The 23,035-nt window shown below is 32.9% G+C and overlaps 2 protein-coding genes across 2 annotated transcripts; one reads left to right on the top strand and one right to left on the bottom strand.

Moving 5' to 3' along the window:
* Positions 1-11,674: 11,674 nt before the first annotated feature.
* LOC114178933 (ethylene-responsive transcription factor SHINE 3-like) lies at positions 11,675-12,584 on the bottom strand. Its single transcript, XM_028065083.2, has one exon. It carries the CDS (start codon positions 12,490-12,492, stop codon positions 11,878-11,880), a length of 615 nt encoding a protein of 204 aa, XP_027920884.1. The 5' UTR covers positions 12,493-12,584; the 3' UTR covers positions 11,675-11,877.
* A 5,748-nt stretch (positions 12,585-18,332) lies between these two features.
* On the top strand, positions 18,333-20,483 carry CAS (calcium sensing receptor). Its single transcript, XM_028061810.2, has 6 exons — positions 18,333-18,676; positions 18,775-19,020; positions 19,404-19,596; positions 19,702-19,843; positions 19,931-20,062; positions 20,146-20,483. Exons 1-6 carry the CDS (start codon positions 18,452-18,454, stop codon positions 20,384-20,386), a joined length of 1,179 nt encoding a protein of 392 aa, XP_027917611.1. The 5' UTR covers positions 18,333-18,451; the 3' UTR covers positions 20,387-20,483.
* The last annotated feature ends 2,552 nt before the right edge of the window (positions 20,484-23,035 follow it).

Genomic DNA, 23,035 nt, shown 5'->3' with positions numbered 1-23,035 from the left:
CTTCTCTGGCCACTCTGTTCGCCTATGCTTAATAGTGGAGTAATGTTCCGTTTCAATCATATAAAAGTAGTGCCACAAAGTAAACAAAGAAATTCATGAGTCATCTAGAGTTTGGGTTATTCTGTATAAAGTCTTTTATACATACTTGGAACAAAAGAAAACAAGAAAAAAAATCAATAATATTTTAGATAAACTTTGTTTATATATGACCAACTTGTTAATGTAATTTTACATATTGGTTTACCTAAAAGCTTACATGGATATTAGACAGTTTTATTTTAATGTGGAAATAATAATAATATTTGAATGTGGAAACATGTTACTTTTAGTTTAATGAAAGGTTTATTTCATTTTTCTTTCATACTTTTTTCTCTCATAACTATTATTATTTTCTTTTATCTATATAGGACCTTTATATACTTGTTTTAAGGAAAAAAAAAGGGTTGGTTATTTATAATTTTCCGTTTAAGCGTAACAATAACATGAATATTAGTGCTTCTTTAATATAGTATTGTTTCAGTTCATCTACTTTCATTGAGAAGAAAATGTACTATAGGAATCGAAATATCTATTAGTCAGATTGTCTAAATATTAAAGGCTATTTATGAAAATTAAAAATATCATTGTGCGTGTTTTTATTCCTCCTGCTTTTAGTTTGAAAAGAGTCAATTACTTCGTATCGAATAATAATGTATGTAGTTGTGCTAGAGTGGATTAAAAATATGTTTTAACTTTAATTGAAACTGGATTAAGTTTTCTTTTATATATGTCATTTTAGCAAAAACGAAGAAATGTATCTCCTAGGGTAATTTCTTTTTAAGTGGGTAGATGATTGTAACATTTAATGATTAAGGTAATTGCACTTATAAGATGTTACAAACCAAGCAAGCATATAATAGATTGTAAAATTCAGATTTCAAGCACTGATGACAAAATAATAAGTTTGTTTGAGGTCCTTATTTGATATTTATTGTATAAATAACGATAACTAAATGTGATATTTTTTTCATATAATGTAAACTCCTCGAATCCCTGGTTGCCAGGCTGTATACTACTGAGTAACTTCATAGGCTTTTGTTTTACGTGCCTATCTTATTGAAGATAGTGGTGACTTATAAATATATATATATATATATATATATATATATATATATATATATATATGGTAATCGTGTCTATATGTTGGGGCAATAAATCGAAGCTGGTGATGATGGTGAGGGTGAAAATAAGAAGGATCATTTTTAAGAAGAGGGTTTGCGATTGCAGTGGCTGCGATAGGTGTATGGTGGCTACCAAAGAAAATGACCCATAGAAGATGCCAAACTCCATGACAATGACCTTTTGTCGTTTATAAAATGGTGATAATGACGAAAAGTTGTAACTTATGCACAGTTGTATCAAAAGAAAGCTTTTTAATAGATTCATTGTGTGAATAAGTGCTATAAGCAACTTCTCTATTTATGTCTTTTGTGTGAAGTTTAGTGGGGGTATCAAGACAAAACATGTATGAAAACGAAAAATGAATGTTATTACGACCCAAATCCATTCAGCTAATTTATGCCTATCTTGTCCACCAACCAAAAACAAAGTATATCAAAATGTTCAAAATAATTTTATTTTCTTTTATAACAAGAGTTGATATTCATCTCAACACATAATATTGTTAAAAGATATACAATTTTTTAATTTAGAAACAATAGTAAAAGGTTAGATGTTTGGCCACAACATCAAGCTTCACCTAAACTAAAACTACACTTGTAATAACACATTTGGGAACAATCTTCCCTACGGATTCAGTGACTCTTTTTTTTTTAAAAAAAAAAAAAATCACGTAATTTCTCTTAATTTTATATGTTGAGTGATAACTTCAATTTTTCAAAAAATAAATATATGAAACAGTTAAAAAATTATATGAAACAGTTAAAAATTAAACAAAATTATATAATAAAAAAAAAAAACTCTCTGTCATGTGATCAAAGTGGTTCATTAAAAGCTAATTTGCCAACTCTGAATACTAAAATGTTGAAATAAGTGATTGTTGAAGAGTGCTTATTGTAAGTTTATGAAGTATTATTATAGTAGACCTTAATCATGATGGAACAAATTCAAGTGATTTCTCCATGATCAACTTCCATAACTCCAAGAATTTAAAGAGTGATGCTATTTGATACTAAGAAAAATTTATACAAAAACAAGAATTATTGGTATGACCAATCGGGATAGTAATAATCATAGACGGATAATTGGAATGAAAATTGAGTAAATAGATTTTAGATCTCTTTGTGTGATTTCGTGCAACAATCTCTATAGTTTAAACATTTTTCATCTCTTGATCGTATAACAGCCCCAGTTGTGTCTATCTTGCTTGATACACTTGTAATAATAGATTGGTTCATGCAACATGTGTTATCAGCATAACTATTTAATCAAATTTAAGTGTAATCAATCAAATACTTTGTGTTATAACTAATTAAAAGTTATAGTAACTCCAATAAATTATAAACCAGATTTCAATCGGTACATTGAGGTGGGATGTTTTAACTTTGATAATCGTTGAGAATTCAAGTATAAATCTAAGTTTCACATTAAATAAAAATGACAAAATGAAATACCATACAAAGAAGAAGACTCATAAGTTCGTAGCCTTAATGTTTTAGATCAGAGGTAGTGTCAATTTTTTATCTGTAAGTTAAACTCCTGTCTAGGTTGATGTTGAATCTGTATCTCCTCAATGATCTATCTGAAAATATTTATATCATTGTTTTAATTTAATAAATGACTTTGAATCCAAAAGTATATTAAAAAAAGGTTTTGCTAGCTTTAATAGTATTGGTCAGCTTGAATAGAATTATTTCTTATGAAAGATACACATTATTTGTAGAAAATATGGAATATAAAGTTTTCATCATTTTTAATCGGTTCATAACGTGATCTTTTAAAATTAGAAAATTCAATGTGGGAGATAACAATTATGCAACCATGTACGACTATTTGCTAAAAATTTATTTTCATTATTTATTCAATATACTTCTCTTGTTTGTACCATACCACATGAAACTATTGTTTCTTGATTTGCTTATGAATGATAGAATTCATTCTAAATCAATTGCTACAAACTTTTAACAGGAGAAAAGTGTTGGATTTCTGACCACATAATTAAATTAACCATTTTTTTCTCTCTTTTACACAGATGAAATCGAAATAATTTAAAACATGTAGAATACTAATATAAGATATGTGTCTATATTTTTCAATATATTGTTGAGCTAACTACAACACAGCATTAATTCTAGTCGAAGTCTATTTGCTAACATGATTTTTTTTTTCACAAGATAATACGATTTTTTTGACATCTAGTTGTTATTATAGACTTATTGGATGGTACGAATATTGAACTTTAAAGGTGAGTTGCACTGCTTGAAGATATTTGATTACCAAGAAAGGACCAACTTCCAAAGATGTTATGAAAAGAAAAATCATATATATTGAGAAAAAATAGAAATTACTAGAAGATGAAAATATTTTTATTTTTTATGAGGCTAAATAGTCTTTCATAGCTCTCTGTTTCTATTGTATGATTACATTTTAATTACAAGTTAGGTAGATAGTCGGACATGAAAAATATTTTCAAAGAGGGAGCAGATCTCGTAAAAGTTGAAGATAAGTTATTAAATTAAATCTTTAGAGTGATAACTAAACAAAAATAGTTATGAAATAGACTTCAGAAACTATATATTACATAGAGTTAAATATGATTTTGTTCCTTAATTTTCAATAAAATTTAAAATTATTTATTTATTGAAATTCTGAACCAATTTAATTCTTTATCTTTTAAAATAAATATGTAAATTTAATCATTTTAATCAATATTTTTTAAGTTTATTTGACATTTCAAATGCGTTTGATAATAATATTTGACTTAACATTAAAGCGAAAATATTGTAAACAGTATATACAACTCAAACACAATTCTGAAATTTGCATTTGAAACATCAAATAAATTTAACAAAATTTGGTTAAAAAGATTAAATCCACATATTTTTAAATATGAATGATTAAATTAGTTCAAAATTTTAAAAAGAGACTAATTCTAAATTTCATACAAAAAATTTAAAGGACAAAAATATATTTAACCCAATAGATCGTTTACAAGTGACTTTATATAATAAGAAATTCAAATAATAAGCATACCAAACACCGATCGACGGAAAAATAAATAAATAAGCAGTTGTAGCTTATTATTCTGAGAGACATAATTCAATGTTCTGGATGATTGAGAGAGGTGTAATTTATGTTTTCTTTTTAAGTCAAATATTTGTAGTTTTAAAATTTGAACAAGAATTTAAAATTTGTTTCTCTTAAACTTTAATACATTTCGATAAATAAATTTAAAAAATAAATAAATATAATCTTTTGATCTAATAATATTAATTTTTTTATATTAAATAAATTTTAGATTCACCCTTAAATCGAAATGTATCAAATGGTTAAAATTATTATATTCATTATTTTTAAATTTAAATACTAAAATATATCAAAATTTATAATATAGATAAATTTTAATTTTATATATAAATTTAAGAACTAAAAATATATTTAATATTTTTTTTTTCAAATGTGACAGCGAGGATTAAATTATAACATATGACAATTAAAGTTTAATGATTTTGTAAGATTACAAATTTTAAAATTATTTAAATATGAGGATATTGTTTTGGTCTAAAATGATTGGTAGTGATCACACTTCAAGTAGTGTTGTTATAAAGTACCTTCGAACCAATTACAAAGTAATATTTCTACGAAACAATTTCTTAAAGAACATTTTTAGAACATTGGTGAAAGATATTTATTTTACTGGTAATATCTGTGGGACAAATTTACTCTAGCGTGCTATTTATAAAATGTCTAATGTATTATCTTTATCTCTCTCACACACACACACACATATATATATATATATATATATATATATATATATATATATATATATATTATAGAGGAACATAATTTAAATAATATTTTGTAATGTTTTAAATTTGAAGAGATAGTAAGTTATATCACAATACAAGTTGTTATGTGAAAATTAATATATACTTTTGTCAATTTTTGAGAATGAGGATCTTGGTTCCAAAGCAATATATGTATTTACATTTCTATTTTTATTTATCTACTTGTTAGGAATCCAAGCGTGAGTTTAAGTCTCACATTAACCAGAATTGAGAAAGTAGAGCACCATATAAGGATCAAGGCCCATAAACCTATTGCCTTAAGGTTTTGGGTTGAGAGTGGTGTCAGTGTCTTATGTGGTTAAGCTCAGATTTTATTGGTGTTATTCTCCCTAGTGAAACCCCCTCTGTAAAACCTTCCACTTCACGCCTTCCCAATGCTCCTTTCCGGGATTGGATAGAAACCTGCTCACAACTCCCACTACATGTGCTATATCAGGTCTGGTGCAAACCATAACATACATCAAGCTCCCTACTGCAGATGCATATGGCACTTTAGACATGTGATTTTCTTCTTCCTCTATCTGAGAAGATTGCCTTTTTGAGAACTTTAAGTGAGTTCCCAAAGGTGTATTCCTGGTTTTAGCATTTCCAACATTGAACCTGCTAAGCAATTTTTCTATATATTTTTCCTGAGATAAATTTAGAATACCTTTAGATCTATCACTGGAAATTCTCATACCAAGAATTTGCTTGGCTGGATCAAGATCCTTCATTTCAAAATTTTCTGACAATTGTTTCTTCAACCTGTCAATTTCTGCCATATTAGCACCACCAATCAACATGTCATCAATATACAAGGCAAGAATGATATAACTATCAACATATTTCTTCACGTAACAACAATGATCTTCTTCACATCTGTGAAATCCTGAGTTTCTCATAAACTCATTAAACTTCTTATACCCATTGTCGCAGTGCTTGTTTCAACCCATACAAACTTTTATGAAGCTTGCATACAAGATTCTCTTTGCCTTGTACTTCAAAACCTTTTGGTTGTGCCATAAAGATTTCTTCCTCAAGATCTCCATGTAGGAATGCAATTTTCACATCTAACTGCTCCAGATGAAGATTTTCTGCAGCTACTATACTCAAGATAACTCTGATGGTAGTCATCTTGACAACAGGAGAGAAAATTTCTGTGAAGTCAATTCCTTGTCTCTGTTGGAACCCTTTCACTACGAGTCTGGCCTTATATCGTTTGCTGCCATCTGGTTCTTCTTTTAACCGATAGACCCACCTGTTTTGCAAAACCTTCTTTCCTTCTGGAAGCTTGGTTAAAGACCATGTCTTATTCTTCTGAAGAGACTTTATCTCATCTTCCATTGCTAGCTCCCACTTAATAGATTCATCTCCCTGCATAACCTCAGCAAAATGCTCTGGCTCACCAGCATCAGTCAACAACAAGTAATGCAATGAAGGGGAGGGGAGTACCTTTGTGGTGCTACAATTGTTCTGCTAGACCTTCTAGTCGGTAATTCAGGAGTTACTGACTCTACTATCTGTTCAGGTTCTGAACCAAACTCTGACTTGGGCTCTGACTCAGGCTCTACTTCTGTATTCTGCCTTAAGTTGGCTATATCACTTTCTGAAATTTCTTCTAATGATACCTACTCTGGCTTTTTATTTGCATTTGGAAATTCTGTAGTCCTGTCCTTATAGAACATGTTTTCATTAAAAGTAACATTTCTACTTCTGATAATTTTCTTGTTTTGGTCATCCCAAAACCTGTAGCCATACATGTCAGATCTATAGCCAATGAAATATCATCGCTTTGCCTTAGGGTCCAATTTATCTCTACTATTAGAGTTCAACAAAATATATGAAGCACAACCAAAAATTTTCAGATGTGAAAGGTTTACCTCATTTCCAGACCATACTTCTTCAGGTAACTGATAGCCTAAAGGAACTGATGGTCCTCTGTTTATGAGATAGGCTGTTGTACTTATTGCATCTGCCCAAAATACCTTGGGTAATTCTGACTGGATTCTCATACATCTTGCTCTCTCATTCAAGGTTCTGTTCATTCTTTCTGCCACACCGTTTTGTTCTGGTGTTCCTGGAACTGTCTTGATCATTCTGATCCCATTCTCTGAACAAAACTCCTTGAATTGATTACTGTCATATTCTCCACCATTATTAGACTTCAAACATTTAATCTTTAAACATGTTTGAGTCTCAACCTCCTGTTTCCACCTTTTAAACACAGAAAATACATCAGATTTATTTTTAAGAAAATAAACCCATACCTTTCTTGTAGAGTCATCAATGAAGGTTACGTAATACTGTGAACCTCCAAGAGATTTCACTGGAGCTGGCCCCCAAACATCTGTATGCACTAGTGTTAGTCTTTCAACTTTAGACGACTTACTTATTTTGGAGAAGCTAACCTTTTTCTGCTTTCCAAAGATACAATGTTCGCAAGGTCCAACGTCAACATGCTTCAAGTTAGGTATTTTACCTTTTGAGACCATGAGCTTCATTCCTTTCTCACTCATATGCCCAAGCCTCTGATGCCATAAAGAGGAATTGTTGCCAACTTCTGCAATTGATATCATATCCTCATCTGCAATCATGTAAAGAGATCCTCGTTTCTTTCCACGAGCAACAACAAGATTACCTTTCATTACTTTCCAGTGTCCATCTCCAAAGGTGGTGTAATGACCTTCATCATCCAACTGCCCTATAGATATTAAGTTTCTCTTTAAGGCAGGAATATGTCTGACATTATTCAAAGTCCACACACTTCCATTAGAGGTTCTGATATTGATATCACCTCTTCCTATAATATCAAGAGATTTCCCATCTACAAGGTAGACCTTCCCAAACTTTCCTGGAACATAGTTAGATAATAGTTTTAAGGAAGGTGTAGTATGAAATGACGCACCTGAGTCCATAATCCATGAGTCAATAGAACTATCTAGACTACATAATAGTGCATCTTCAATTTCATCAGTTGCTGCATTTGCTTATTGATCATCATCTTGCCTCTTGTTGTTGTTCTTCCTTGGAGCCCTACATTGATTTGTAAAGTGACCCCTTTTCTGACAATTCCAACAAGTGATATCATTCCGAAATTTTGGTTTTGATTTCTCTCTAGACTTTGATCTGCCCCAGCCTTGATTACGACCTTTCTGGCTACTTCTTCCTCTAGTTTCAGTACTCAATGCTGAACCGGAACTAGAACTGAAAGATTCCCCTGAACTTTTCCTGCGAACATCTTCGCTTAAGATCAAGTCACGGATGTTATCAAGCTTCAACTTACTATTACTTGCAGAATTACTAACTGCAGTAACAGTTGCACTCCAACTTTCCGAAAGAGATGATAATAAAATTAATGCTTTCACCTCATCATCAAATGTTATCTGCACTGATGTCAACTGTGCAATAATTGTATTGAATTCACTAATATGATTAGTAATCGAGTTACCTTCACCCATTTTTAGGTTGACTAGTCTGCGAATCAAATACACTTTATTGGCTGCAGATGGCTTCTCATACATATTTAACAATGCCTTCATCAAATCTACGGTTGTGTTCTCGTTCATGATGTTGAACGCAACATTCTTGGCTAATGTCAACCGGATCACACCGAGTGTCTGCCGATCTAACAAATCTCATTCCGCCTGCTCCATGTCAGTTGGCTTCTACCCTGTTAAGGGTAGATACAACTTCTTCTGATACAGGTAGTCCTCTATCTGCATCTTCCAGAACCCGAAGTCACTGCCATCAAACTTCTCAATCCTCACCTTCCCTTCTTCCAATGTCATTGCTCTTGCTGCTTTGACGAAAGCTCTTACTGCTTTTGACTAAAGCTCTTGCTGCCTTTGACCAAAGCTCCTGCTGCGGCTTTTGACCAAAGCTCCTGCTACGGCTTTTGACCAAAGCTCCTGCTGCCTTTGACCAAAGCTCTTGCTGCCTTTGACCAAAGCTCCTACTGCCTTTGACCAAAGCTATTGTTGCCTTTGACCAAAGCTCCTGTTGCGGCTTTTGACCAAAGCTCCCACTACTTCTCTAAACTGAGATCCCCAAGAAGAAAAATAGAAACCAAATCTTTTCTAATGTGGAAGATCAGACAATGCTGCAACCACAGAGCATACTAAGAAAAATGGCTCTAATACCAATTGTTAGGAACAAGGCAATAAAGGAAAGAATAAAGGAGAGAAAAATAGACACAGAGAATTTAATGTGGTTCGGCTACAATGTGTATGCCTACGTCCACGACTACACTAGGAAGTATTTGTATTTCTGGTGTATCTTAAAGCTTTACATAGAGTCTCTTATATAGTAAAATAGAGAACCACATCTCACTATTCTAAGCGATATGAGACTAAATCAAGCACCATTATACTAACAATTCTCCCACTTGGGGTTTGATTTACATTACCACCTAGTGTAGTGCCTTCATCATCAATTTTCTCGAAGGCCAGTTGAGGCAATGCAAAGCCTCAACTTAGTTGTTATGACAGTCTTGGTCAACATATCAGCTGGATTCTCTGCACCTGGAATCTTTAACAAAATCAAATCTCCATCATTTATCAAGTTTCTGATAAAATGATACTTCAATTCAATGTGTTTGCATCTGGAGTGAAGAATTGGATTTTTAGCAAGACAAATGGCACTTTGACTGTTACTGAACAATGAAGGTTCATCTTGCTCTTTTCCTAATTCTTTTAGAAGATTCTTCAACCATATCATCTCTTTTGCTGCTTCTGAGATAGCTATATATTCAACTTCAGTGGTTGAAAGGGAGACTCTTCCTTGAAGTTTGGATTTCCAACTGATAGCTGTGCCACCCAACGTAAAATTATAACCTGTTGTGCTCTTTCTACCATCCAAATCACCTCCCAAATCTGCATCAGAAAACCCCTGTAAAGTGAGATTACTTCTTTTAAAGGACAAATGCATCTTTGAAGTGCCCTTCAAATTGTTAGGAATCCAAGTGTGAGTCTAAGTCCCACATTGACCAAAAAAGAGAAAGTATAGCACTATATAAGAATCAAGACCCATAAACCCATTGCCTTAAGGTTTTGGGTTGAGAGTGGTGTTAGTGTCTTATGTGGTTAGGCTCAGATCTCATTGGTGTTGTATCTCCCCAGTGATACCTCCTCCTTAAAAACCTGACAAGTGGTATCAGAGCCGATGGTTAATATCGGCTCAGACGAGTGCAATACCAGTGTGGTCCTAGTATCGAAAGTCTTCCTGGCAAGAGTCCTAGGTAAGGGTTCCAGGTAAGCGTGTCCCGTTAAGAAGAAGGGCGGTACAGAAAAGGGCAGAAAAGGAGTACTCGTGGTTGGGCAGCTTCTGCTAGAGGGGAAGTGTACCAATGTGGTTGAAAGGACTCACCCTTGAGGGGGAGATTGTTAGGAATCCAACTGTGAGTCTAAGTCCCACATCTCATTGGTGTTATTTTTCCTAGTGAAACCCCCTCTGTAAAACCTGACACTACTAACATTTATGGATAAGACAATCTCAATGTCTCGTTTTTTAATTTAATTTAATTATTAATTGTTGATTATAGAAAAAACAGATAAATGAGTTGAAATTACTGACGCACTAATTCGTAGTTTGGTATGAAGTACTTTATCATATGAAGACTGCTTTTAGAGATAAATATTCTAGCAAGTCTTACCAGGATGTCATTAATAAGGATCTAGTTAAAAAGGTTTCATGTTAGTTAACCCGATTTATTTTTTAGCGAGAAATCTTATAATTCGGTTGGATCAATTAAAGGTTTGATGAATTGACTTAGTTACTTATTTTACTTTCTTTTAGTTATTTTATAGGTTTAGTGTAGTACAACAAGTGAATTGGTTCAATTTAATTTTTTTATAACACTAGAATCAAAATATTTATCTAATTTTGCTGATATTATAATAAAGATAGTTGTTAAAAATTAAAATATCAATAAATATAATTTAACAAACAAATAAATTAAATATCTAAATATTTACATATTATTTAAATATATTATGGTACTTAACAAAAATCAAATTTTGAATTTATATGATTAAAAGTAAAATATAATTTTAATAAAAAATTAATAAATTTGAACCAATATAATTAAAAATAATAAATAATGTTAATAAAAAACTATTAAAATATTATTTTTAATGAGTTACAAGTCAACCCAACTCAAACTCTTTTAACTAGTTGATTAAATGAGTTGGACTTACTTCAAACAAATTAAAATTTTTTTATCCTAACTCGTTTTGAACTTACCCAATCCATTTCAAATTTATGGTGAACTGGATTGACTTACGGATTAAAATTCATTTTGACATCTACGTAATTATGAAAAAAAAAAAAAACTTGTTTCGAAATAGTTTGATTTGCCGTATTATTTATAAACTATATTTTTTCTCTTCCGATTAATGTTCATGACTCCATGAGAAAATCCATCCATTACAGAGTCAACTACCATGACTTTTGTCTCTACACTTCTTTATGTGTGAGTGGTGGAGAATGTTTGCAGAAAACAACTTCTGTAATTGGCAAAACATCTTTTATTCACATTAGAATTTGTATATAAGATAGCTAAAAGCTTGTGACATAATACCTGTGAAATTGAAATCTGACTTCTCTCTCCTTCCTATTTTTTATTCTTCTAAAAATGTTTATCAATGATACACCCAAACATGTTCATAATCAAGAAATTAAAAGAAGAGTTCCATGAAAACAAGAAAAGAATAACAATTACGGCATCACATGGTGAGTGTATCATCATCATCATCATCTGGTGATAGCATGCATATGTAACAGATATCATAATTATCATATATGTAGTGAAGATAACCAGATATCTGTTTGTGAAGTAAAATAGGGTTCAAGAAAGACATAAAAAGAAATAATTGCAACAAGACATGCTATCTTAGGGGGTTACATCATGAGAAGAAACACCGAAAGAAGGAGCTACAACAACAGAAGAATAAACCTTAGAACTTCCATACGAAATTCCACAGCAGGCAGAGCCTTGTTCGGGAATGGAACAAACTACAGTTTCTTCAACAAGGATGTCATGTTCATCTCTCATCATGATCTGGTTTTTCCAGGGCATGAATGTGGAATAAAGAGATGCTGAAAGTGCATGGTTCTTCATAACTGCATGTTTAAGAAGTTGGTAAGACCTTGGATTCTTGCCCAAAATGCTGTAATAATCTTGTTCATGAGTGTTCATGATTCCAGGGTTTGGAAAATTTGTTTTGGCATTTCTCCCTCTAAGAAGCCTTGCAGCACAGTCATAAGCCATGGCAGCTTCTTCTGCTTTGTCAAAAGTTCCTAACCAAAGCCTTAGTTTCTGTGAGGAATCCTTGATCTCAGCAATCCATCTTCCTGAAGGTCTTTGTCTAACCCCAAGAAACTTTTTCTCAATCTTTTTTCCTACTTTTGGAATCTTCATCACTCTCTTCTCATAGGGCATCATGGGAAGATTCTTGTTTTGGTTTTGAGATTGGTGTGAAAGTTCTGAGGTGCCTATGTTTTCCATGAGAGTACTATGAGAGTACTTTTAGCATACATATGAGAAGAGGTGAACACTGGTCACTATAAAGGCTTTGATGTAACGATGATGTCGATGATGAGGTTATAGCATGCTATTTGTCGGATTTGGGTTTGTTTCCTTCTTCAAAGGTTATTATACAGAAATAATTAAACACCAATAAAAGAGGAGAATTATGGAATCTTATCAGAAAGAAATACTTTTTAAAAGACATCCGTGTCAGATTGGAAACATGGATGTTGATAAACACTACTCTAACTACTCCTTTAAATTGTGATATGAATACATCTAAATGTGGCATGCTTCTGAAGCATAGTTCAATATTATATATACATATATGTATGTATAGTTTATCGGGTAGAACTAAACTTATTCAAGATGAACTACAAGAAACAAAATTGTAAAAGTTCAGCATCAGTTAATGCCAGGAATATACTGGCAGAATGTAATGGCAGAATTTACAAAGTTACTGTAATCGATTACAGTCGTAATTTTGAAGAAAACAAAGTTATATTTAATCTAGAAATACGGTAACTCATTCTGTAATAGATTATAATATTTATGTAATCGATTATATTAAATCCAGAAACATTACAACTCATTCAGTAATCAATTACATAATAAAGTAATCGATTACAGCATATAAAACGTATTCCCTAATCGATTACAGCATATAAAACGTACTCCTTAAACGATTTCAGCTGAAAAGATGCCGGTTCCACACGATTTCTTCTTAAATATCGCCAATCCCTCACGATTTCTTCCTTTGATCCAAAAAACGTACATGGGCCTCATGATTTCTGAATGAGAAAATGTCCACCCGCAGTACATTTTGCCTAAATTTGTAATTTTTTAAAAACTCGCTTATTATCATAATTATGGAAAGTGATTTGTTTGGCACAAAAAAAAACCCAAAACCTATTATTAAGTAAAATGTTATTTTTCTTATCGAACTTTGAGGTGAATTTTGATACATTTCTATCATATTGAGATTACTGTGACAATAAAAGATTATTGCATTATTATAATTATAACTTTTGTCTGTTCTTATTGAGAAACTATTCTATTACATGATTACATTCCATAGGATGGTAATTTACAATTTTACTTAGACAGAAAAGCAGGGTAAGATGGTATATTGACACCTGTTAATAGAAGGCCATTTGCTATGGTTGAAGTTTGGTGAAGAAAAATCCAAGGGAATGAGCTGATATAAGTTGGTTTTGTTCTGATTTTGATATAATTGAAAAATGAAGTTTTTTTTTAACAAGTACCCTTGAGGGAAGACTCCAACAGCCAAAAAACAAAGTTCACACCTCAAAAGTCCGAAAAGAAACAGAACCCACGTGTTAGTTTTCACTTTCTGACTCCAATTAACAACTAATATGGAACATTTGTCACATAATGGATGTCTTTGTTGTCATAGTTAGTTCTTCCAAGTATGCTTTTATTCTCAATTCTGCTGCACTGCATATTATCAGATGAATCAGTGGGTAGTTTACCTGTTGGATTATCTCAACTTATGTTTCTTCTTTATTCTTTTAAAAACATTAACCTATTGCCAATCATGTTTTATTGGTAAAAACTAATTGTAATTTTTGTTTAGACTCCTTTGAATAAAAAAATTGCAATTACTGACATATCCTTAGTATGTTGAGCCTCTATATGAGGATGAGGTATATCACTATGTGTTGTCGAATAGTGCATAAAACAAGGCTAATGACCAAATCTTAAATAGTGCAGACGCAAGAAAGGATGCAATTGGGACAGAAATCATATGGTTTGATGCCAATGCTTTCTGCTCTTGTAAGTAAAGTTGTTTTGTCTTGTTTTTTGCAGTGTGCGATATCGTATGAAGATTTCATATTGATTAGATTGATTAGAGATAAACTAAAATTATACCATGAAACAAATATTTTCTTATTAATTTAGTTTTTAAGGATATTAATAGAAGTGTAAAAGTGAGTCAATCCGGCTCACACGGGTTGACTTACCGCGGGTTGAGCTAAAAAAGAGTTAAATCAGAAATTTTGTAACCCAACTCGACCCCTATGGGTTGATGGATTATCACTTACGATTTTTTTTTCTTTTACAATTTATTTTATATATTTATTACTTTATAATAAGAGTGAATTGACTAAATTTATTTTTTATAAGAATGGAAACAATGTGTTCACTTAATTCTCGAAATATTATTATAAAAATAGTAGTTAAAGATTAAAGTATCAATGTATGTAACTTCGCAAGCAAATAAATCAAACATTCAAACTATTCAAATATTATAAAACAACATTTTAGTATTTAAAGAGATGAAATTGTGAATCTATATAATTAGAAGTAGTAAATAATTATAACAAAAAAAAATTAAAAAATGTAAAAATTGTTGGTGGGTTAATCTACCTCAAACCCATTTAACTAGTGGATTAAGTGAGTCAAGTTCAGTTCAACCCACTTTAAAAAAAAATGAAATTTTCTCAACCCAACTCTATTTGAACCCTTGGTGGATTAGGTTGACTTACGTGTTGAAACTTATTTTAACATCTTTAGATATAAGATATATTAACAATAAAGATATCACATGTTGGCTCAAGAAAAAATTAAGTTAAAAATAAGTTATCTCAACTACTTGACTTATATTTTTAGGGAGCTTATAATTAGATGAATCGGCTCACTTAAATATGTTTGCTTATTTTAATTTATTAGGTTAAAATAAATTGAATGCACTCATATTTTCTTTTACAAGAGTACCATCAAACTATTCACCTACTTCATCAAATAATGTAATAAAAATAATAGTTAAAAATTGAAATGTGAACTTATACAGTATTACAAACATATAAATTAAATTAAACATCCAAAATAAAGATATTTCAAAAGAAATAATTGTCAACTATATATTTAAAGGTAATAAACAATTATAACAAAAAAATTACAAAAAATAATAAAAGTCATTTTAACATCTATAAAAAGACTCGCAGAAATTTTGGGCCCTGATGATTTGCTTATGGATCAATTTAAGAAGGCTTGAATGCCACTCATGCAATTACTAAAATGTGTAGCCCATGTAAATTTCAGTAAACTATCTAAAATGTAACACAAGTTACTAGCAGTTTTTAACTTGAAATCATTACAAAAGGATTTGATTCTTAGTTTTGTATAAAAGTTATGATGAGTAAGGTTGTCCTTTAAGTGATGTTTTATGATGTGGGTCTTCAAAAGTAAATATTGAAAATATTCAATCATGATAAAGTTATGGAGAAAATTATATAAGAGATGTTTATTTTTAAACCTTCAGACAATAAATTTATAACTTTTTCTCTTTATATTGTGTTCGTCTTAACTCGAACACGGTAATTAATAGAGTTAAGATGATTTAATGTAAAATTAAGATGATTGAAGAGTCAACACTACTCTTCTACATGTGACAGCTGGAAAGAAAGCTAGCTAGGTTAAAAACATGCTTGATCGAGAGCATGTTTTGTTCTAAGCAACGTCGTTTTGTGTTGGATGTTCTCTCACAGACGATTGCATGCTGCATGCTACCACTTCGAGTATAATGTGGGATTTGATACAAAATTTTAAGAAGATAATTTAGTTTTATAGATAATTTTTAAAATATATTTGTAGAATATATGCTATTTTTATTAAGAAATTTTACGAGATTTTTAAAATTAATTAAATTATTTAAAATAATACAATTTTAAATTTTACTTAAAGAGTACAAATTTAAAATTCTTATATTCTCAAAAGTTTTATATTTTATTTTTTAATTTAATTGTTGATTTGATTAAGGTTTGGGTGTTTTCAATCAAAATAAAATAAGATCATTAATATTTGATATATTTGAATTATTAATAATTAGATAGTATTTAAATATTTTTTATAAATTATTACTTTATTTAAATAAAAATAAATATATAAATTTAAATTATTTTATCTAAGTAAAATATTTAAAAAAGAAAATAATTTAAAATTTAATATATTTAAATATTTAAAAAAATGTGAAACTATCTATCCAAATATAAAGTAAGTAAAGATTTTAAGACAACTAAAGTAATTGCTCATACACCTCGATCTACAATTATAAGACAGTTTAATCATGCATGTGACTCAAGAATCTCGTAGAATTATTATGTCTCATTTGTGTTTTTTTAGATTTTTCATTGTTATATAAATCAATTATTGGATATAATTCAGAGGTTTATCAATATCTTGACAGAGAAGATTCTTCCATTAATTATCAACACTGAACTTTTGGATGTCTTTTAAGAAAAAATTAAAATTAGAAGAATGAGAAGACCGAAATGATTTTTTTTTTGTTTCCTCGTCTGTATATAGGGGAACTTCGACTGTGATTTTTAAATCATACTAATTAATATTTATAATTGAAATTAACTCTCCTGTTTCAATATTTATAAAAATTAGACATAGTTTTTATTAAACTTTTTTAAGTGAAACATTCAGTCTTAATTTCAGTGAAACTTGAAAAAATATTAAAAAGAGAACAAAAACTATAATTGAAAATGAGTTGAGTTGAATTCTTTCCAATAAAATTCTACTTGACTTAAAATTTGACTTGAATTTGAATGCTAATGTATCCATATTTTTTTATTAAAAAAAACTAAAATGTTAAAAAGAGTTCCAGGAGCCACTTTAGTCTATTTATTTCTCATGTTTAAGTTACAGAATAAACATTTAAGTACTCTTAACTATGTTTTTGTCATTTTAATTTCTTTTATTCTTTTTGGGCCTAAAATGTTATGAAGCCCAACGGAAAGTGATGGAATTTGTTAGGCTTTTCTTCCTCCACCCCATAACTTTTAAAATGACTATTTTATCTTCTGAAAAAATACTTACGAATTATTTGTTTTATAAATTAAAAAAAAAAATTCCATAGCTTTACAAAACACATATAATACCTTCTAGATTATAATACTTTCTAGAATTAATTTTTCAGAACATACGAAATGCGCATTTGACAATTGTTTTTTTTTTTTTTTCAGAACGAGGTCTTAGTCTTCTTCTTCCTCAACGGTGTAAAATGGAGGTGAGGCATTAATGGCGCAACAATGACGGTGGTCACAGTGACAACGACATGATGCAGAAGAGAAAATATTTTAATTTTTTTGTGTTAGTATGCTGTGCAGTTAGTAATAATGAAGGTATGCTGTGCAGTTAGTAATAATGAAGGTGTGCAATAAGGAAAAAGCCATTTGTTTATACTCAACTCAAAAGACATTTACCATAACAAACTATTATCCTTAGTTCCGTTTTTACTAATTTCACCCTTACATTTTCTTAGTTTTGTCAAGAAAAATATGCTTTAGCAGAAACATGTTTGCATCAGGTATTATTCATATCAGAAATTTGATTATGCTGTGTTATAGGATTGTGATTTTTCGATGCACAGTGAAAACACAAAAAAAGCATGTTTGCAAAACATCATTTCATCAATTATCAAATATATTATGTATATCACACCTGTATGAATTTATATTAATTAATACCTATGATAAGTCAAACATGAAATCATACATAATACACGAAAATCAAATCACGTGAGTTGGCGAAAATAGTTTAAGGTCTTTTTGAACAACCTCAGACATGATTCGATTAAACTCGAGTGTTTGAAAGACAAATAAGAAAGAAAGAAGTGAGACTCGACTCAAATCGGGTCTACCAAACTGTTTGAATTATCGTTCTCCACGAAAGTTCATGCCACGTGGAGTGGAGATAGTTTTGCAGCCTCAAACATAGATGGTGCATAGGTGGACATAAAGAACAATGAAACTTTCACAGTGGATTTCGGCCACACATCTCTCATCACTCTAGCTCACTTTTTTCATCATTCGTCCTTCAACCAATCACTTTCTAAACTCAGTGGCAAAGAATCTTTGAGTAAGGGAGTGTGTGTGTGAGAGAGAGAGAGAGAGAGTAGCAACCACCAATGGAGATTTCTGCCATGGCTGCTTCAGCTTCTCCAAGACCTTCTCTTCCAACTCCTTCTCCACACACAGTAGTCACCACTTTTACCAAACCTCAACTCAGACGCACCCACATAGCACTGCCAACCTCATCCACCATTTCGCTCCTCGCTCTCTTCGCCCCTCCCAACGAAGCCAAAGCCGCTGTCTCCATCGCCAAGGACCAGATTGTTTCGTCTCTCACCCAAGTAATTTTTTTCGATTTCCTCGCCTACCCATTATCTGAAATAGTTTGTAGCATTTGTTTATCTTGTAAAGAATCTAACTTTAATTGTTTTATTTATAGGTTGAGAAAACGATTGATCAGGTTCAGGAAGTGGGTTCGAGTGTTTTTGACACGGCACAGCGTATTGCTGAGGTAATTGGGAACGCTCTGAAACCTGGCATCGAAACGGCGTTGCCGATTGTGCAGCAAGCTGGGGAAGAGGCCTTGAAATATGCTTCTCCTGCCATTTCTGAAGCTTCCAAGAAGGCCCAAGAAGCGCTGCAAAACTCTGGTGTCGATACCGAACCTGTTATCACTGCTGCTAAGGTTTATTTCCCTAACTGCATCTTTCTACTTTCTTTAGGCTCTGTGGTTACGCTGAGTTTCTAGGGGTATTTGTTGTTTCTGCTGTGACTGAACTATAACTACAATGCAAGTTAGTCATTTGGTAGTATAAAGTTTAGACACAAACACAATGATAATCTTTGTTGACATATTCACACAATGGAATATCATGTTAAGAAAGATCAGTTCTTTAAATGGAATTTTGTATCTTTAGAAACTACTCTTTGGTTCTCAGCGAAAGTGTGTTCACCTTAAATTAGAATATGTTTATATACATGCATTTTATTTTTCACTAACAGTTTATTCAATCAATGATTGAAAAGCTACATTTGTGAACCTGATGAGGATAGTGTCTTTGATATCAGACAGTGGCAGATGCTGCACAACAAACGACCAAGGTGATTGATGTTGCGAAGCCAATAGCTTCTTCAACCGTTGAAACCTTATCCTCTTCAGACCCAACAGTGATTGCTGGAACTGCAGGAGCACTATTTGTTGCCTACCTACTGATTCCTCCTATCTGGTCTGTCATATCCTCGAATCTTCGTGGTTACAAAGGTACCTTAAAGACTCCTTTTGATGCAAATTACCTTGTTTTTTGTATGCATGGACTAAGCTATTATGGAGCCTTAACTTAACACTTCTGCTTCCATGACCTTGTAGGAGACCTAACTCCTGCTCAAGCCCTTGATTTGATATCTGCACAGAACTACGTTTTGATTGATATCAGGTCCGAGAAAGACAAGGACAAGACTGGTATCCCTCGCCTTCCCTCTAGTGCTAAAAACAGGATGGTTGCCATTCCGTAAGTTATTGCTTTATCCACTACCGAACATTTTCTAGGAGAAACAAAAACATTATGACTCTACTGTCACTTGTTTTGGTCTTTCAGGTTGGAAGAACTGCCAAGTAAGGTCAGAGGGCAGGTGAAGAATGTGAAGAAATTGGAAGCTGAAATAGTGGCTTTGAAGATTACTTATCTGAAGAAAATCAACAAAGGCACCAACGTTGTGATCCTGGACTCGTGGGTTTCCTTCCATGTCTACACTTTGATTGATTCTATTCCATTGTTTTTCGTGTTAACTTGAGCATTTGTTGTAACATTAGGTATTCGGATGTGGCAAAAACAGTGGGAAGAACACTGACCAGCCTTGGTTTCAAGAACACATGGATTGTTGCTGATGGATTCTCTGGGAACAAAGGGTGGTTGCAGAGTAGATTAGGAACAGATTCTTATAACTTTTCGTTCGCAGAGGTGCTGTCACCGTCCAGAATCATCCCTGCTTCTGTAAGAGGTTTTGGCACAACCAGCCAATCTAGCACTAAGCTTCTTCCCGGGGCTGACTAACTTTTTCTGCACTGAACTCTTGTGCAAATAGAAATCACTCTTCTGCATGGTTCACTCATCCTATATATTTATATAATGATTTCATCAATTTTGTCAACCATTTTATTTCGACCTTTTACCTTTATGCCAGGGGTGGGCAAAAAATCTAGTTTTATTGATCTAATCCACTTTTGCTCAAATCCAATCCATTTATAATCCATTTTATTAAAAATCTAATCTATTTAAAATCCATTTAATGGATCTGGATTTCAATCTAATCTACATTTTATATATTTTATAGATTGGATATCCATTTTATAAATCAAGATTTTTAAATATGGATAATCCAAAAAATCCAATCCAAAATTTCAATTTAAATTTTTAGTTGGGTTAGACTAAAGGTTGAGATGGACTAAGCTAAATTCAGACTTGGACGGACCTTGCTTGACGACCTATACGAATCGGGCGCTCAACGACCATAAGAGGTTGGGCGGGCCTAAAGATATGAACGAGCTAGGCGGGTCCAACAAATCGAACGAGTTGATCAGGCCCAACGATCCGAAAAATTCGAGTGAGCCTGATGACCCGAACGGGGTAGGCGAGCCCAATGACCCGACGAGCCAGGTGGGCCCGAAGACCCGAACGGACCAAACGGGCCTGAAGACCCGAACGAGCCAAGTGGGCCCGAAGACCCGAACGGACCAGGCAGGTTCGAAGATCCGAACGGACAAAGCGGGCTCGAAGACCTAAACGGGCCAGGCGGGCCCGATGACCGAATGGTTCAAGCGGGCTTGAAGAACCGAACGGGTCAAGCGGGCCCGAAGACCCGAACGAGTCAGGCGGGCCCGAAGACCCAAACGGGTCAGGCGGGCCCGATGACTCGAACGATTCAGGCGGGTTCGATGACTCGAACGAGTCAGGCGGGCTCGAAGAATCGAACGGGTAAGGCGACCCCTTAGACCAGAACGAGTCAGACGGACCCGAAGACCCGAACGGGTCACGCGGGTCAGGCGGCCCAAAGACCCGAACAGGTCAGGTAGGCCCAAAGAGCTGGACGGGCTCGACGACCAGGATGAACCTGACGACCTACACGGGTCTTACGACCTAGATGGGCTCAACGATCCGGACAGACCTGACGACTCGGACGACCCAAACGGGCTCGACGACCCGGACGAGCCTGACGACCTACACGGGCCTTACGACCCAGATGGCACGACGACACGAATGTGTGTGACGACCCGGACGGGCCCTACGACCCAAATGGGCCCGTCGTCTCGGACGGGCCCTACGACTCAAACGAGCTCGAGGACCCGAACGAGCCTGATGACCCGGACATGCCCGATGACCCGGACGGGCCTGACGACCTTGACGTACTTGACGACCCAGACGGGCCCCACAAATCGAACGTGCTCGACTACCTGATTGGGCCCGACTATTTTGACGGGTCCGTCTGGGTCGTCTAGTCGGTCCTAGTTGTCGGGCCCATTCTTGTCGTCGAGCCTGTTCGTGTCGTCAGATTCGTCCGGGTTGTCTGGCTCGTCTGGGTTGTCGAGCCCGTCTGGGTCGTCCGGGTCGTCGGGCCCATCCGGGTCATCTGGGCCTTTATGACAAAGTTTTAAAAAATTCAATTTAAATTTCTTTTATAAAAAATGGATTCTAGATTTTGAACTTGATCCAAATATTTGGATTGAATTTAAATTTTGATCCAAATATTTGGATTTAAATTTAAAAAAAATCCAAACTACTTTTGCTAAAAAAATGGATTTAGGTCGAAAATCTAATCCAATTATTTGGATCTATAATGAATGTGGATTGGATCATTAAAAATTCAATCCATGCCCACTCCTACTTTATGCAAGTTTTGCATCCCTTAGTTGCACTGTTAGTTTGAAAATGCAAGTTAATATAAGACACACATTAAATAAAGATGTAAAAGTTGTACAAGTTAAATGTGAATTTGAATAGAGACGAAACAGTTGAGTATCATGTAAAACAAAAGAGTCAATTGGCAACTCTGGAAAGAAACCAGAAATAGTGAGGAGGGAGGAGATGGAGGGAATGGTGCGGGAGGACAGAGGAAGAAGATGAAATGAAAAAGGAAACATTAGAAAAAAAAAACATAAAAATTTAAGATACTGACATGTGGTATCAAAACAAATGCAACACATGCACCAAATAAATCCGAGGATCAACATTTCATGATTTAAATAAAATTGAGAATGAATTGAGTACAAAAATTTATTGAAAAACATTTGAATATTTACATTATATGGAGCGAAGTATATATAATACTAAGGATTAAAATATTGTCTTTTTTTATATATATTATTAAAACTAAGGTTTGTAAAGAGAATTCTAAATTTAAGTCATATAATTTTATATACATATATTTAAAAACTAAATTAGCATGTATTCAACAAAATCATCAAATGTCCGTAACACATACATATCAACATACGTATTATGTAAAAATTAGGGTTTCTCTCCTCACACTCATAAGAAATAAAATTTAGAGTTCATGAATTAAAAAATCCATTATGCATCATAACAACATAACTCATAACACATATTCAACATGCATACATCAAATTTGACACAAAAATCATCATTTAGTTCGTAAAAATCTAACTTTCCTCAATTTCGAAAATAAACTCGAACTTTAAACAATCC

The sequence above is a fragment of the Vigna unguiculata genome, chromosome 3 (assembly GCF_037176805.1).
Source record: "Vigna unguiculata cultivar grain cowpea cultivar isolate G323 ecotype 2 chromosome 3, ASM3717680v1, whole genome shotgun sequence".
NCBI lineage: Eukaryota > Viridiplantae > Streptophyta > Magnoliopsida > Fabales > Fabaceae > Vigna > Vigna unguiculata.
The sequence above is the reverse complement of the archived record's forward strand: the minus strand, read 5'-3'. Positions and strand labels throughout refer to the sequence as shown.

What these genes read in the sequence shown, in the direction of transcription:
- CAS (XM_028061810.2), top strand. Translation starts at nt 18,452, where the DNA reads ATGGAGATTTCTGCCATGGCTGCTTCAGCTTCTCCAAGACCTTCTCTT. An exon ending in GAATCTTCGTGGTTACAAAG is followed by an intron (nt 19,597 to 19,701) that starts GTACCTTAAAGA and finishes ATGACCTTGTAG; the next exon opens with GAGACCTAACTCCTGCTCAA. An exon ending in AACGTTGTGATCCTGGACTC is followed by an intron (nt 20,063 to 20,145) that starts GTGGGTTTCCTT and finishes TTGTAACATTAG; the next exon opens with GTATTCGGATGTGGCAAAAA.
- LOC114178933 (XM_028065083.2), bottom strand. Translation starts at nt 12,492, where the DNA reads ATGGAAAACATAGGCACCTCAGAACTTTCACACCAATCTCAAAACCAA.